At 42.3% G+C, this 18,500-nt stretch overlaps 1 protein-coding gene across 2 annotated transcripts in view; it reads right to left on the bottom strand.

Moving 5' to 3' along the window:
• SH3RF2 (SH3 domain containing ring finger 2) overlaps window positions 1–18,500 on the bottom strand; it is a 229,990-nt gene that overhangs the window by 86,851 nt on the left and 124,639 nt on the right. For both annotated transcript variants that reach the window (XM_069764064.1, XM_069764066.1), the window contains exon 3: window positions 15,079–15,348. In XM_069764064.1, the coding sequence (XP_069620165.1) occupies window positions 15,079–15,348 (270 nt within the window). The remainder of the gene's footprint in view (window positions 1–15,078; window positions 15,349–18,500) is intronic.

Below are 18,500 nucleotides of genomic sequence, written 5' to 3'. Positions count from 1 at the left end.
CAGTCAAAATTTCTTCTGTCCGTTACCTTGATCTGCTCTTTGTCATCGTATTCTGTCATGGCGTTTGTGGATTCAGGCGCTGCCCTGAATTTGATGGACTTGGAATATGCTAAGCGTTGTGGGTTTTTCTTGGAGCCCTTGCAGTGTCCTATTCTATTGAGAGGAATTGATGCTACGCCTTTGGCCAAGAATAAGCCTCAATACTGGACCCAGCTGACCATGTGCATGGCTCCTGCACATCAGGAGGTTATTCGCTTTCTGGTGTTGCATAATCTGCATAATGTGGTCGTGTTGGGGTTGCCATGGCTACAAGCCCATAATCCAGTATTGGATTGAAAATCCATGTCGGTGTCCAGCTGGGGTTGTCAGGGGGTACATGGTGATGTTCCATTTCTGTCAATTTCGTCATCCACCCCTTCTGAGGTTCCTGAGTTCTTGTCTGATTACCGGGATGTATTTGATGAGCCCAAGTCCGATGCCCTACCTCCGCATAGGGATTGTGATTGTGCTATCAATTTGATTCCTGGTAGTAAATTCCCTAAAGGTCAACTGTTTAATTTATCCGTGCCTGAGCACACCGCTATGCACAGTTATGTGAAGGAATCCCTGGAGAAGGGGCATATTCGCCCGTCATCGTCGCCATTTGGAGCAGGGTTCTTTTTTGTAGCCAAGAAGGATGGTTCACTAAGACCTTGTATAGATTACCGCCTTCTTAATAAGATCACGGTTAAATTTCAGTACCCCTTGCCATTGTTATCTGATTTGTTTGCTCGGATTAAGGGGGCTAGTTGGTTCACCAAGATAGATCTTCGTGGTGCGTATAATCTGGTGCGAATCAGGCGAGGCGATGAATGGAAAACTGCATTTAATACGCCCGAGGGTCATTTTGAGTATCTAGTGATGCCATTCGGACTTGCCAATGCTCCATCAGTGTTTCAGTCCTTTATGCATGACATCTTCCGAGAGTACCTGGATAAATTCCTGATTGTGTACTTGGATGACATTTTGATCTTCTCGGATGATTGGGAGTCTCATGTGAAGCAGGTCAGAACGGTTTTTCAGGTCCTGCGTGCTAATTCTTTGTTTGTGAAGGGATCAAAGTGTCTCTTTGGTGTGCAGAAGGTTTCATTTTTGGGGTTCATCTTTTCCCCTTCTACTATCGAGATGGATCCTGTTAAGGTCCAAGCCATCCATGATTGGACTCAGCCGACATCTCTGAAAAGTCTGCAAAAGTTCCTGGGCTTTGCTAATTTTTATCGTCGCTTCATCTGCAATTTTTCTAGTATTGCCAAACCATTGACCGATTTGACCAAGAAGGGTGCTGATTTGGTCAATTGGTCTTCTGCTGCTGTGGAAGCTTTTCAAGAGTTGAAGCGTCGTTTTTCTTCTGCCCCTGTGTTGTGTCAACCAGATGTTTCTCTTCCGTTCCAGGTCGAGGTTGATGCTTCTGAGATTGGAGCAGGGGCTGTTTTGTCGCAGAGAGGTTCTGATTGCTCAGTGATGAAACCATGCGCTTTTTTTTCCAGGAAGTTTTCGCCTGCTGAGCGAAATTATGATGTGGGCAACCGAGAGTTGCTGGCCATGAAGTGGGCATTCGAGGAGTGGCGTCATTGGCTTGAAGGAGCTAAGCATCGCGTGGTTGTATTGACTGATCATAAGAACTTGACTTATCTCGAGTCTGCTAAGCGTTTGAATCATAGACAGGCTCGTTGGTCGCTGTTTTTTGCCCGTTTTGACTTTGTGGTGTCGTACCTTCCGGGCTCTAAAAATGTGAAGGCAGAAGCTCTGTCTAGGAGTTTTGTGCCCGACTCTCCGGGTTTATCTGAGCCGGCGGGTATCCTCAAGGAAGGAGTAATTGTGTCTGCCATCTCCCCTGATTTGCGGCGGGTGCTGCAAAAATTTCAGGCTAATAAACCTGATCGTTGTCCAGCGGAGAAACTGTTTGTCCCTGATAGGTGGACGAATAAAGTTATCTCTGAGGTTCATTGTTCGGTGTTGGCTGGTCATCCTGGAATCTTTGGTACCAGATAGTTAGTGGCTAGATCCTTTTGGTGGCCATCTCTGTCGCGGGATGTGCGTACTTTTGTGCAGTCCTGTGGGATTTGTGCTCGGGCTAAGCCCTGCTGTTCTCGTGCCAGTGGGTTGCTTTTGCCCTTGCCGGTCCCGAAGAGGCCTTGGACACATATCTCTATGGATTTTATTTCAGATCTTCCCGTTTCTCAAAAGATGTCAGTCATTTGGGTGGTCTGTGATCGCTTTTCTAAGATGGTCCATCTGGTACCCTTGTCTAAATTGCCTTCCTCCTCTGATTTGGTGCCATTGTTCTTCCAGCATGTGGTTCGTTTGCATGGCATTCCAGAGAATATCGTTTCTGACAGAGGTTCCCAGTTTGTTTCGAGGTTTTAGCGAGCCTTTTGTGGTAGGATGGGCATTGACTTGTCTTTTTCCTCGGCTTTCCATCCTCAGACTAATGGCCAGACCGAACGAACCAATCAGACCTTGGAAACCTATCTGAGATGCTTTGTTTCTGCCGATCAGGATGACTGGGTGTCCTTTTTGCCTTTGGCTGAGTTCGCCCTTAATAATAGGGCCAGCTCGGCTACCTTGGTTTCGCCATTTTTCTGCAATTCTGGGTTCCATCCTCGTTTCTCTTCAGGACAGGTTGAGTCTTCGGACTGTCCTGGTGTGGATACTGTGGTGGACAGGTTGCAGCAGATTTGGACTCATGTAGTGGACAATTTGACCTTGTCCCAGGAGAAGGCTCAACGTTTCGCTAATCGCAGACGCCGTGTGGGTCCCCGAGTTCGTGTTGGGGATCTAGTTTGGTTATCTTCTCGTCATATTCCTATGAAGGTTTCCTCTCCTAAGTTTAAACCTCGTTTCATTGGTCCGTATAGGATTTCTGAGGTTCTTAATCCTGTGTCTTTTCGTCTGACCCTCCCAGATTCTTTTTCCATACATAACGTATTCCATAGGTCATTGTTGCGGAGATACGTGGCACCTATGGTTCCATCTGTTGACCCTCCTGCCCCGGTTTTGGTGGAGGGGGAATTGGAGTATATTGTGGAGAAGATTTTGGATTCTCGTGTTTCAAGACGGAAACTCCAGTATCTGGTTAAATGGAAGGGTTATGCTCAGGAAGATAATTCCTGGGTTTTTGCCTCTGATGTCCATGCTCCCGATCTTGTTCGTGCCTTTCATGTGGCTCATCCTGGTCGGCCTGGGGGCTCTGGTGAGGGTTCGGTGACCCCTCAAGGGGGGGGGGTACTGTTGTGAATTCTGTGGCAGAGCTCCCTCCTGTGGTCACAAGTGGTACTTCGGCTGATTCTCTCTGGGAGCTTCCGTTTGTGGAGGAAAGTGGTACTGCGGCTTCTGAGTTTCCTCCCTCAGGTGATCTGGTGAGGTCGTTAGGTGCTTCTCTACTTAACTCCACCTAATGCTTTGATCCATGCTTCCTGTCAATGTTCCAGTGTTGGACTTGTTTTTCCCTGGATCATTCCTGTGGCCTGCTGCTCTGCATAGCTAAGTTCTTCTTTGCTATTTGTTTGCTATTTTTTCTGTCCAGCTTGTCTATTTGTTTTGCTGGTAGCTCTGGGACGCAAAGGGTGTACCTCCGTGCCGTTAGTTCGGTACGGAGGGTCTTTTTGCCCCCTTTGCGTGGTTTTCTTTAGGGTTTTGTGTAGACCGCAAAGTTATCTTTTCTATCCTCGCTCTGTTAAGAAAGTCGGGCCTCACTTTGCTGAATCTATTTCATCCCTACGTTTGTCTTTTCATCTTAACTCACAGTCATTATATGTGGGGGGCTGCCTTTTCCTTTGGGGTATTTCTCTGAGGCAAGGTAGGCTTATTTTCTATCTTCAGGCTAGTTAGTTTCTCAGGCTGTGCCGAGTTGCATAGGCAGAGTTAGGCGCAATCCACGGCTGCCTCTAGTGTTGTTTGGAGAGGATTAGGGATTGCGGTCTGCAGAGTTCCCACGTCTCAGAGCTCGTTCTATTATTTTGGGTTATTGTCAGATCACTGTATGTGCTCTGACCGCTATGTCCATTGTGATACTGAATTGCCTATCACAACACAGATGACACTAAACTCTGCAGGGTAATCAATACAGAGGAGGACAATTTTATATTACAGGATGATTTATGTAAACTAGAAGCTTGGGCTGATAAATGGCAAATAAGCTTTAATGGGGATAAATGTAAGGTCATGCACTTGGGTAGAAGTAATAAGATGTATAACTATGCGCTTAATTCTAAAACTCTGGGAAAAACCGTCAATGAAAAAGCAATGCTACAAAGGCAAATAAAATAATGGGATGCATTAAAAGAGGCATAGATGCTCATGAGGAGAACATAATTTTACCTCTATACAAGTCACTAGTTCGACCACACTTAGAATACTGTTCTCCGGTGTATAAAAAAGACATAGCTGAACTGGAGCGGGTGCAGAGAAGAGCGACCAAGGTTATTAGAGGACTGGGGGGTCTGCAATACCAAGATAGGTTATTACACTTGGGGCTATTTAGTTTGGAAAAACGAAGACTAAGGGGTGATCTTATTTTAATGTATAAATATATGAGGGGACAGTACAAAGACGTTTCTGATGATCTTTTTAATCATAGACCTGAGACAGGGACAAGGGGGCATCCTCTACGTCTGGAGGAAAGAAGGTTTGAGCATAATAACAGATGTGGGTTCTTTATTGTAAGAGCAGTGAGACTATGGAACTCTCTGCCATATGATGTTGTAATGAGTGATTTATTACTTAAATTTAAGAGGGGATTGGATACCTTTCTTGAAAAGTATAATGTTGCAGGGTATACATACTAGATTCCTTGATAGGGCGTTGATCCAGGGAACTAGTTTGATTGCCGTATGTGGAGTCGGGAAGGAATTTTTTTCCCCAAAGTGGAGCTTACTAGTTGCCACATGTTTTTTTTTGCCTTCCTCTGGATCAACATGTTAGGGCATGTTAGGTTAGGCTATGGGTTGAACTAGATGGACTTAAAGTCTTCCTTCAACCTTAATAACTTATTATTATTATTATTATTTATATAGCACCAACATATTCTGCAGCGCTTTATAGTTTAACAGTTTCAAACACAACAGCCATCTTCAGGAGTTGGGGGATAGATGGAGATAGTAAATCGGCTACACACAAACAATAAAATGACTTTGATTAGTGAACGTAGTAGGCCACTCTGAACAAATGTGTTTTGAGCGAGCGCCTTAAACTATGCAAATTGTGGATGGTCCTAATATCTTGGGGTAGAGCATTCCAGAGGATTGGCGCAGCATGGGAGAAGTCTTGGATTCAGGAGTGGGAGGTACGGATTAGTGCAGAGGTTAGTCAAAAGTCATTTGCAGAGCGCAGCGGTCGGTTAGGCCGATAGCCCAAAATGAGGGAGGAGATGTATGGGGGTGCCGCACTGTGGAGAGCTTTGTGGGTGAGAACAAGTATTTTGAATTATATCCTGTAATGAATGGGCAGCCAGGGTAACGACTGGCAAAGAGCGGACGCGTCCGAGTAACGATTAGCTAGATGGACAACCCTGGCTGCTGCATTAAGGATAGACTGGAGAGGGGAAAGTCGAGTAAGGGGGAGGCCAATTAATAGAGCATTGCAGTAGTCCAGGCGGGAGTGGATCATGGCGACAGTGAGTGTTTTTGTTGTTTCAATGGTGAGAAAAGGGCGGATTCTAGAGATGTTCTTTAGGTGCAAGCAGCACGAGCGGGTAAGAGATTGTATATGGGAGGTGAAGGAGAGATCGGAGTCAAACATAACACCTAGACAGCGCGCCTGATGCCGGGGTGTTATTATGGTGCCACCAACGGAGAGGGAAATGTCAGATTTAGGGAGGTTAGTAGATGGCGGGAGCAGAAGAAGTTCAGTTTTGGAGAGGTTGAGATTCAGATAGAGAGCAGACATGATGTTGGAGACAGACAGACAGTCAGTGGCGTTCTGTAGTACAGCGGGGGTAAGGTCAGGGGATGACGTGTATAGTTGTGTGTCATCAGCATAAAGATGTTACTGAAAGCCAAATCTGCTGATGGTCTTTCCAATTGGGGTTGTGTAGATGGAGAAGAGAAAGGGGCCAAGGACTGAGCCCTGAGGTACCCCAACAGTGAGAGGTAGAGGAGATGAAGTGGAGCCAGAGAACAGAACACTGAAGGAGCGGTCAGAAAGGTAGGAGGAGAACCAGGAGAGCGCAGTGTCCTTAATGCCTAGTGACTGGAGCCTAGAGAGTAGGAGAGGGTGGTCAACAGTGTTGAAAGCTGCAGAAAGGTCGAGAAGAATGATCAGAGAGTGGTCACCGTTACATTTTGCTGTCAGAAGGTCATTGGTCACCTTGATGAGTGCAGTTTCTGTCGAATGTAGGGGGCAAAACCTGGACTGTGAAGGTCTAGGAGGGAGTGAGTGGAGAGGTAACGGGTAAGGACGGAATCTGATTATTCCTGACAATGTATAGTTAATGCAAATTGCCACTTTGAAACTAAAATAGTAAACTTTGTTGAAACCAAAATTTGTGCCAGTCTCAAAACTTGGTCATGACTGCACACAGGCAATTTTTCACTTCATTCTTTGGCCACCTATCTGCCATGTGTTTTGAGACATTAAGCCAATAAATTATAGGCTGTAAAACTACTCTGCTTTAGGCTCCGGATGGATTTTTGTTAAAAGTGTGATTACATCAGATAGGCTTGACATTGTATTGTCCATTTAGGTGTTATTGTAGTTTTCAACATTTGCGGGGCCAAATGTTTTGCATATTTTTTCATGGATAGTTCAATTGTGCCTACATGTTTTCTTTTTGTTTGTGTGTTTTTCTGTTAAAACATGGCAAAGAGAAAGCCAAGTTTATCACCAGATGTCAGGAAGCTTATTATTCTGAGAGTGAAGTCAGAAAGAGGTAGCTATGGAATTCAACTGCTCCTGAGTCAAATGTCACATATAATAAAGAAAGAAAGAAAAAGTTATGGAACAGCTGACAAACATAGAAGTGCACAACCAAGGAAAACTTCCTAAAAGCTTGATCACATTATTAAGAAAAAGTCTGATGTCCAAAAGAGTGCTGGACAGATTTTGCACAAAATGAATGAAAAATATGGGGTCAAAGTGAGTTGCCAAACTGTGGTGCAATGGGCAAGAGCGGTAGGGTTTAATGCATGAGTTCCAGTGAAGGAGCCTTTTATCTCTGCAAAGAATCGGAAGGTCTGACATGAGTTTGCCAAAGAACACAGCCAATGGAAAGAGACAGATTGGTTTAAGGTGTGGTCGGATTAATCAAGTTCAATCTGTTTGGTAGTGATGGCAAGTACTATTGGAAAATGTAATGATGTAAGGTACCAAACACCTACAGTGAAAACATGGTGGTGGCAATGTCATGGTTTGGTGCTTTTTTCTGGATCTGCCATTGGCCCTCTGCATAAAATTGATGGAAATGTGAATTCTACCATGTACAATGATGTACTGGAGAATGTAGTGCTGCCACATGGTAAAACCAAAGTTGGCAGGGGCTGGAAATTCCAGCAAGACAATGATACTAAGCACACATCAAAATGTCAATTATTAGTCAAAAATTAGTTAGCAAAGAAAACTGTTTGCCTATTGTAATGGCCAAGCCAATCACCTGATTGAAACCCTGTAGAGCACCTTTGGGATGAGTTAATGCGACTAGTTGGGGCCCGTACCCATAGTAATAACAATGAATTGTTTGCAGATTTGCAAATGGAATGGAGCAGGATCCCTCAGGATGTCTTGAATTCCCTAGTGGCTTCAATTCCCTGTCAGTGTGGTGCAGTAATTAAGCAAGAGGTTATGCTACAAAATACTAAGTTATGGCATTGTAAACAATGAATTACTCTCTATGTTGTGATCAATAAATAGTATAGGCAAAACTTTTGGCCATGAGTTTTCTTTAATTAAATGTCATACCTATATTCTAAAGCGTTTTAATCAAAATTTAGGTTTAGCATGATGACAGCTTCTTGCACTTTCAATTCATCACCAGAAAAATGACATCACAACAACCATATGCAAATAGCCTCTTCTGAGAAAAAGAGGACTTAACTCTATAGCGCCACCTCTTGGAAGTAGCGATCCAACAAGTCACAATCAACAACCAGACAGAAGTAATCACACTATTAAAAAAATGCAAAACTTGTGGTCGCCACTGTATATGGTCAGTTTTTTAGTGCAAATAGGATGGTTTGGCATTGCAGTGGTTATCAAATGTGAATGTCAATGGTCAGCCAAAACTTGTCATCAAGATTTTGACAGAGCACTGAAAATTTATATGTATTAATAGGTGCGTTCGCAACCCGGGGTCCACTGTGCAGGAGAGGAACCTGCTGCTGGCAAATGGCGGCACTATATGGCGGAATAAGCAAACTCTGTTAACTCCACAGATTCGCTAGAAACAAGATGCTGTGCCCTGTTAACCTCACAGAGGTACACAGCTATCAAACAGAGCAAACTGTCGTCATGCAGTCAGAGAAACAGGCAAACAACTCCTCCCCGGAGGTGCCGGTATTCTAGCGGCTTATTTCAGCCAAGGCCCTGAATACACACATACAAACTCCTCACCGGAGGTGCCGGTATTCTAGGGGCTTATTTTAGCCAAACCCTAACCACATCCAGACATCACCACACTGGTGCTGAGTTCATAGACTTTGGTTTGATACTAGTGCATGGCCGTGCGGCCATGCAAACCTTTTATAGCTGTAGCAGACAAGGACCTTCCAAGTGGTCCAATAGGAGCTGCTACAGGGCCTGAGTGTGTGACGCCAGACCTCCAATGAGAGGTCCTCCCGTGAGCATGCTCAGTGTGTGCAAAGCTGGACTTAGTCCCAAAAAAGACTGCACACCGCTGACCAGTGCAGGCTACAAAAGCAGAACCTGGAAAGGCAGCAGTAACCCTTTGCACAGTATCAGGCTGAGCGAGACGCTGGAACAGACATCTCCGCTGAGCAGGCTCCGCTGTGGCTGAAGCAGAATGGGAGACTGCAGCAGACATGGCTCGAAATTCCCCCTGTGTAGGAACACTTGTTGCTTAGTTTTCTGGGTGTAACAAAAAAAAATCCACAAAAATATGAATGCAGCATCTTTCTCAATCAAACATAAAAAACTTGAGGTTACTATTATATTCTGATAAATCCAATCCAGACTACATCCAATACACATCTACTGGCTCCTATGGAAGAGTTGTATTATTTTTGAAGTAACAGGTACCCTTAAAGCAATTTTTTAAATATTATCCCATTTTAAGAATAACTTAAGTGATCAAATAATTTTTAGACCCACATATTATTTAATTGAAGAGTGACACACTAACTGTGTATTGCTTAGAAGATCCACATTGGCTATATTGCAGAAAAATAATTGTGATATGTACATTAATTTTACTGTATTATTTTGATAATAGAGACATAAAATAAGGCTGAGATCATTACGATAAACGATGCGTGTCTGAGTCAATCTGACTTCTTAATCCGGTGGATATCTCAAGTGTATATTTCATATACACATGATGAAGGGGTCAGATCAGCTAGAAAACGCATAGTGTTGTTTTGATAAAATATTATGAATATAATATTAAACACCTTCCCAGGAACATCATCTTATTGACAGGACTCACCAAGTCCACGATTCGTTGCTACTCTTTGCTATGCGTATCACGATGTCATATGAAGCCTAGTGACTATTATGCATAAACTGAATGCTGGACCAGGACAGCACAAATAACATTTATCATCTGTTCCTAGCATGCTGTGACAGGGTCACTGGTGTAGTAAGTGAGGTGAGATATGTGTCACGAAGGCTGCTATCTTCTGTGACTCAAAAGAAGTTTCTCTCCAGTATGCTATGTGCTGAGCGGTTAATCGGTCGTGACAGGGTTTGTTTTTTTGTGAGAGGTTAAAGAGATGAGTGGGATGGTCATTCACCATATCTCCTCCCCAAAGGAGTGGTTAAGGAAGTTAAATGTACAGTTACTGTGTTTTCTTTTGTCTTCTGTGTGTTTGGAGACAGGAAAGCCTTGAAGCGGTAGATCCAGTGGGAGCTGAAGTTTATTGGATCCTGAGCGGGTGAATCCCATAGGCAAATGGACTATAGGTTATCTTTTTTTTTGCTGTAATGCCAAAAGGACATGTTTATGCTGTGTTTAATAAACCAGCAGAAAAAACGTTCATGTGTTTACCTCTGTGAGCAGCCGAGTGAGTCAGCCTGTCACAATGCATATAATGAAAAGGCAAAAATAACAATTCTGCAACACCAGGGCACCTTACCAGTCCTCGCTGAACTACCGCAAATCTATTTGTAATAAAAATACAACATTTGAGAGTAAATGAGATGTATGTAGTAACAAATTAAAATTTTGAACTCATTATCCTTTATGTATCAGCTAGCTAATCTTGTAAATCACTGAATTCCTTTCAGCCACTCCATGACATTACTAATTAGTACATCTATAGTGGAAAAAAAAATACTTATCATACCCAGTATGTCATGATATAGAGTTTTGGAAATTGTGCTAAAATAAATGTAAGAGTTTTAACATTTTCTTATTCTGCATAGCAGTACTTTATATAAAAGAGTAAAAAGGTTATCTAGAATTGTAGAAAAAAAGCCTTAAAAGTGATGTCCACTGAATATCAAACAAGAAGCGATCATCCAATCATCCTGTCTCCTCCAACTGCTCAAATTACGGATCTTGCGCATCATTGTAGGCTTGTCTCTAGCTTTAGATCTAATGGCGCAGGTAAGGGAACTGGTGAGACCAGCAGCTGTAATCGAAAATGAACCTCCAATTTTGTTTAACTTCATAATACAGCTATACATATACAGTGCCTTGCGAAAGTATTTGGCCCCCTGGAACTTTTCAAACTTTTCCCACATATCATGCTTCAAACATAAAGAAACCAAATGTAAATTTTTGGTGAAGAATCAACAAGTTGAAAATAATTGTGAAGTTGAACGAAATTTACTGCTTATTTAAAATTTTTGTGGAAATTCAAAAACTGAAAAGTGGGGCGTGCAATATTATTCAACCCCTTTTACTTAATACTTTGTTGCGCCACCTTTTGTTGCGATTACAGCTGCAAGTCGCTTGGGGTATGTCTCTTATCAGTTTTGTACATCGAGAGACTGAAATTCTTGCCCATTCTTCCTTGGCAAACAGCTCGAGCTCAGTGAGGTTTGATGGAGATCGCTTGTGAACAGCAGTTTTCAGCTCTTTCCACAGATTCTCGATTGGATTGAGGTCTGGACTTTGACTTGGCCATTCTAACACCTGGATACGTTTATTTGTGAACCATTCCATTGTAGATTTTGCTTTATGTTTGGGATCATTGTCTTGTTGAAAGACAAATCTCCGTCCCAGTCTCAGGTCTTTTGCAGACTCCCATAGGTTTTCTTCAAGAATGGTCCTGTATTTGGCTCCATCCATCTTCCCATCAATTTTAACCAAAATCGAACTTTTTGGCAACAATGCCAAACGATATGTTTGGCGTAAATGCAACACAGCTCATCACCGTGAACACACCATCTGTTAAATATTGATTAATTGAATTATTCTTATTCTGTACTGAGCACATTGCTTCTTGCTGACATTACAAACAGCTATTTCTGTGTATGTAGCTCAGAGTATAAGTTAACACCATATACAGAGGACACGTGGTGTGTTGGACATATAAATAACGTATCTAAGGAGGGTGGGGGCCTTTTTGTCACGCGGGACTGTCACCCCCTGACGAAGGAGTTAAGCTTCCGAAACGCACGTCGGGGTGCATCATACCGCACTGGCTATCTACCTAATACCGCATATATATTAAAGTAAGTGACTGGATGTATTGATTCTAACTAGTAGCACCTTATATATCTTTAGCTTTTTTTGCACTTATTGCACTAGCACCTTTTTCACTATAGCACTTTAATTAGTGCACCCTTTATAAGCGTATTGCTATATATTTTTGCACATACAGGTCGTTTTTGCACATGTTTTTAGATATACCCCCCGCTTTTTTAGTACTATTTTTCCATATATTCAGTCTCTACAGCTATATATATAATATATGTATATATATATATATATATATATATATATATATATATATAATACATATAATGGTAGCCAAATAGGTATGGGCACATAAAATTACATACATGTATATATAATGAAATTGTTTTTTTATTTAATTTTAATATATTGTTACCATGCAAATAAATAATAAAAATTAATCTATTTATATCTCTGTTGTATTTGTATTTCTGATCTTATACCATGCTACAAGCACGTTTTTCTTTTTATTTCTGTGTATGTAGCTCAGAGTATAAGTTAACACCATATACAGAGGACACGTGGTGTGTTGGACATATAAATAACGTCTCTAAGGAGGGTGGGGGCCTTTTTGTCACGCGGGACTGTCACCTCCTGCCTTCACCATCATTCTCCATGAACATGAGACAAGAGACAAGGAAACAGCTGGTAGCCATGCCATGATGACTTCAGAAGACACACAGACAGACGGTTTTACCATTCAGGACTTTGGGAAAGATGAGTAACAAGCGCTGATATTTACACATGGACAATTTGTTCGTAATTATTTCATCTACTTTTATGTTTTGCTGCAATGTGGTTTTTCTGTGGACAATTCAATAAACCACTATACTTTTTATGAGAACACCATGACATTTTTTCTTTAAGAATAACGCACCTGGAATAGTCTTGATTAAATAAATGTGCGAAATAAGCATATTTTAACACCATCCCCACTGTCAAACATGGTGGAGGCAGCATTATGGTTTGGGCCTGCTTTTCCTCAGCAGGGACAGAGAAGATAGCTAAAATTGATGGGAAGATGGATGGAGCCAAATACAGGACCATTCTTGAAGAAAACCTGTTGGAGTCTGCAAAAGACCTGAGACTGGGACGGAGATTTGTCTTTCAACAAGACAATGATCCCAAACATAAAGCAAAATCTACAATGGAATGGTTCACAAATAAACGTGTCCAGGGGTTAGAATGGCCAAGTCAAAGTCCAGACCTCAATCCAATCGAGAATCTGTGGAAAGAGCTGAAAACTGCTGTTCACAAGCGATCTCCATCAAACCTCACTGAGCTCGAGCTGTTTGCCAAGGAAGAATGGGCAAGAATTTAAGTCTCTCAATGTACAAACTGATAGAGACATACCCCAAGCGACTTGCAGCTGTTATTGCAGCAAAAGTTGGCCCAACAAACTATTAAGCTAAAGAGGCTGAATAATATTGCACGCCTCACTTTTCAGTTTTTGAATTTCCACAAAAATTTTAAATAAGCAATAAATTTCGTTCAACTTCACAATTGTGCTCCACTTGTTGTTGAATCTTCACCAAAAATTTACATTTGGTATCTTTATGTTTGAAGCATGATATGTGGGAAAAGTTCCAGGGGGCTGAATACTTTTGCAAGGCACTGTATATGCAGATAAGGCTGGCATAGGAAAGGACCTAATCCCTTGGCACCAGTGAACATAGGCAGCTTTCCCAGGAACTTGCTCTTTAATCTAAAATGCCATACAGCTAAAAATGGCTGCAAAGTTAAAGACTTAAATAGCCTTGATGCACACTTTCTGGCTCAACATACCGTATTTTGTGGATTATAAGACGCACCGATTTTAAAGAGGCAAAAAATAGGAAAAAAACACCTTTTTTTAAATAAAATGGTGGTGCTTCTTATAATCCATGCATCTTATTGCTTATTGCTTACCAGGGGTGGTGGCTGCGGTGAAGCGGGTCCTAGGGGTTGCTGCTGGAGGAGGCAAAAGTGGACCATTGCTGGAGTCCGCAGACTGGATTGAGGGGGTGTTCAGATGTGTGCCACTGCGGGTGTTCAGTGGTGCGCAGGGGCTCTGTAGACATTTTGTGAAAGCCCGCAGCCCCCGCACTTACATGGTTTACTATGCGGTGGACTTCGGGAAAATGGCAGCCAGGGGCGGCGCAAGCACAGATGGAGATCTCGGCACCAAATTCATGAGCTCTGTATAATCTACCCTCCACTACTAATTGTCCGCTTTCTGCCCATGTACAGTGTACACAGAAAGCTGGGAATAAATTGTGTGGGTAGAGCTAAACAGTGCTCAGAATTGCGAAAACTGGTAGAGCTGCAGCAGATAAAACAGTGATTTTATCAAAATCACTACATAATGCTGCTCTCAGATGAGTTAGCAAGATTACAGTGACAGATTCCTTTTACGATCTATATAGGCAGTATGCATGAAATACTATGCACAATAATTATTAATTAGCAAAGCAGAATTGTGAATGCAGCTCAAGTGAACGAATGCAATGTAGTTACAAAGTTAAAGGGAATTTGTCACCACCTGGGAGGTATAGCATCTGTTACTATGGGCATACAGGTAATAGAATGGTTAAAATAGTCTTACCCATATGACTCATAGCTGCGGTCTTGTTACTGAAAAATAGACTTTTAATATTTTATGTTAATTAGTTTTTCCAGGCTACGGGGTGTGTGGTGCCTCCGGTGTTAATTTGCATACCACTTCACTCCCATGCACATCACAGTGCAATGTGACGTGCAGTTGTGGAGCCGAAGTCACGAGCCTGTGCCCTGCACTCGCGCGATTATGTTTACCTTTTCCACTCTTCTATGGGCAGTGTCATCACCATTCTTCTGGTTAGGCGCTGGCGAGTCACTGGGCAGTAGAACAGTGAAGCCAATGCACATTGCAGGGTGGAAAAGGAAAGTTTAATCACGCAAGTGCAGGGCGCAGGTGCGGGAGTTCGGCGTCACAACTGCACATCAAATGGCACTGTGATGTCTATGAAAACTAATTAACATAAAAGATTAAAAGTCTATTTTTCAATAACAAGACTGCAGCTACGCGACATACAGGTAAGACTATTTTAACAATTCTATCACCTGTATGCCCATAGTAATAGGTTATATACATCCCAGGGAGGAGTGTAGAATGTAACCGTCTGCCCACAACAGTTACATTTATTCTTCACGTGATCATATCATATAACTGTTCTGCTATCACAGGGCACTTATTCAGAGGGATGTGTAATGTCGCCATACTGTACCTTTGCAAATTTCAAGCAATTCTTGTTTCCTCCTCTACCATTGTCCTTCATTTCAAAGTTGTACAAAGCTTTGCAGAGAGCTGGAGGTTGGACTATTTTTTGTAGAATTTTTACAGATCGTGCTGGAAAGACACCAGTTCCCCCATTAAATTCTCCATGATACCAATGATCATCTAGCTGTCGATGCAAGATAATAATATCTCCTTTATTGAAGGAAAGGTCACTGGGGGCTTGTCCTCTATAGCTTGACACTGCTTTAGCACATGGCACCTATAAAATGGAAAAAAAACAATCAGGTTATACAGGGAAATCCCATGTTTTTAAATTCATTCCACATTATGTAATAATAATATTGTGTTATCAAATAATAACCTATTGCTAAAATTAAGTTTATGTTTTAACATTTTGTACGAAATTTGGGGGATTTTTTTTACTGTCACAAGGTGTGAAAAACCCCTGAAGTCTTGCACTTTTCACACTGTCCACAGAGACTCATAATAAGCTAATATATTCTGTTGTGTAGTTATTCTATTCTGTAGGTATCTGATCATTATACATTGAAAGGTAACATCAATATACAGATAACACAGGATGCACCGCTCAAGATAATCACAGGTCACCTCCATCCCTCCGAGGCAAGAATTCTACAGCATGATTAGGAAACTCTCCATAGAAGTCAATGATCATGCTATTGTAAATGTGGCTGCTGATGTTTGAGTACACGATTTTAGTTAGTATGAAACAGAGTGCATTCCTTGGTCTATTTGCCTGCTTTTTTATTAGAACATGCTCCTCTAGAGTACAGATGATGGCAGTGATGGGTCAGCTTAGCACTTGTGTCTCATTAACTCTTGGGAAACACTGCTACATTAGATTGTTCCGATAAGACCGGGGTCACGCTTGCAACTGCAATGCGAGAAACTCATGCGAGCCTCTTACATCAATACCTGGCACTGCCGCCGGCCGTTCGGACCGGAGCGTTCAGCTGCATAGAAATACTTGCAGCTGCACACTCTGGTCCCGAGTGCTGCGGCAGCGCCGGGCATTGAGATGAGAGACTCGTGAGAGTTTCTCTCCTCGCATTGCAGTTGTAAGTAGGACACCAGCCTAAGCACAAGACTCAGAGGAGGAGACAAGTACTGACTAGTGATGAGCGAGTATACTCTTTCATCGGGTTTTCACGAGCACTCTCGGGTGGTCTCTGAGTATTTGTGACTGCTCGGATATTTAGTTTTTGTTGAGATTTAGTTTTTTTGCAGCTGCTTGATTTACTGCTGCTAGCCAGCCTGAATACATGTGGGGGTTGCCTGGTTGCTAGGGAATCCCCACATGTATTCAAGCTATCACGCAGCTGTGTCAACAAAAACTAAATCACTGAGCACTCACAAATACTTGGAGACCACCCGAACGTGCTGAGGAAAGCCCGAGCAACGAGTATACCCACTCATCACTAGTGCTGACCCTTTCACTGCCATCATCTGTACTCCAAATGAGTACCTTCTGATATCAATACAACTGAAGGCAAGAAAATAAAGCAGGGTCGTGGAAATCAATTAGGCTGGTTTCACATTTGTGTTCAGGAGGGCTGCGGATGGCTGTGTACTTCCTCCCGTCTTCCTCCATGAAACTCCGCCTACTTCTGTATGCATCCTGCGTTTCCCTGCGTACCTATCTTTAACATTGGGTATGCAGGGAGGTGCATTGTATGCGGATGCGTCCGCATGCGGCGATTTGACGTGTGTGGCAACCACATGGAAACGCAAAATGTTAAAGATAGGTAAGCAGAGAAACGCGGGATGCATACAGAAGTAGGCGGAGCTTCAGGGAGGAAGAAGGGAGGAAATACCCAGCCATCCGCAGCCTTCCTGAACGCAAATGTGAACCTAGCCTTATATAGATTTTTTTTAAAGGAATGAAGACAAATTCCCTAATAAAATGAGTTAGAAATTTCAAAACTTTCTATGCTAAATAAAATTATTTTTTTAAAAATGATAATTTAGTTACCGTACTTTTTAAAGTGTTTTACCCAAAATCCGGATTAAAACATATATGATTATTTCATACAGCTGCCTTAGTGTGCTATAGAATCCAAACCAATCTTATGCTGTGGTATCCCTCTGCCATGTGCAGCCATAAATGTACTAGGGGTCGCTAACCTGATTCCTGATTTTTTTTGCTTGTTTGTTTCTTGAGAATTTACATAACACAAGCGGCAGCCAACTTTTTTCTTACCTACAAATCGTAAAACCAAAATGAGCGCTAAAGATAAGTACCATAATAAAGAGTATAAGTGATGCTAATTTAAACACATTAACAGCATTTACCGCGAACTGGAAACCGATTATAATTACAATTATTATAGTCTGAACAAGCTCTTACAGCATTGAAAAAAAAAACCAAAGAATGCACTGACATGCACCTCTTTGGAAAAAAATAAGCCAAAATACACAACTCAGGGTCAGGGTCTGTCCATATCTGCGTTATGGTCCTTCTACTTTCTTTCAATAATTCCATGCACTGGAATGCTCCCTTATGGGGGGCTTACATTTGTCCTGCCTGGACTGGGGACAATAACGCATGTAAATTGGGTCAATCATATCACAATAATAATGATTACATTTTTATAAAGTATTCAGAATGAGGGGGCAACTGGATAAGGCTACGTTCACACTAGCGTTGCGCCGCCCTGCGTCGGCGACGCAACGCGCGACGCACTGAAAAACGCGCGCGTTTTGCGACGCGTGCGTCGTTTTTTGACCAAAATCGGACGCACAGAAAATGCAACTTGTTGCATTTTCTTGCGTCCGACGCTAGCGTCGGAAACGACGCAAGTGTCAAAAAACGCCACCCAAAAAACGCACGCGTCCCCTATGTTAAACATAGGGGCGCGTCGCCGCTGCGTCGCCGGCGCAACAGCGACGCACATTGGCGGAACGCCAATGTGAACGTAGCCTTACTAGTAGCCCTATTGCACCGTAGTAGCCATTATATTTGGAAATGTGGCACCTGGTGGAGCAAGACAAGTCAGTAATGTCTGCACAGCATATTGAAAGATTCCACCCCATTCAGGAATTCTTATTTTAATCTGTTTTTATTTGGTAGGGAAAAGCTTTTACATTCACATGCTGTGTTTTTACTCTTTTGGATAAGGAGTTTCCATTTGGCGGCACGCAGCGCATTTCATATGCTGCAATGTATTCTTCTCTGTGCCAGACACAACAAATAAAGTAAGTCATTTGCTATAAGCTGATATGCTTACAACAGTGCGTTAATTTACCCTTTTCATTGACATCACTCTATGGGAAAGAGAAAAAAAAAAACATTGAACACGCTCCAGAAATTACACAAACGAATCAGCCAGCATGCAACATAATGATGCAAATAGTAAGAATAAACATTGTGATAGCTTTAGCTATCTGGCA

This window comes from Ranitomeya imitator, chromosome 4 (genome assembly GCF_032444005.1).
Source record: "Ranitomeya imitator isolate aRanImi1 chromosome 4, aRanImi1.pri, whole genome shotgun sequence".
Lineage (NCBI taxonomy): Eukaryota > Metazoa > Chordata > Amphibia > Anura > Dendrobatidae > Ranitomeya > Ranitomeya imitator.
Note: the sequence above shows the minus strand (reverse complement) of the source record. Positions and strands in the feature narration are given on the sequence as shown.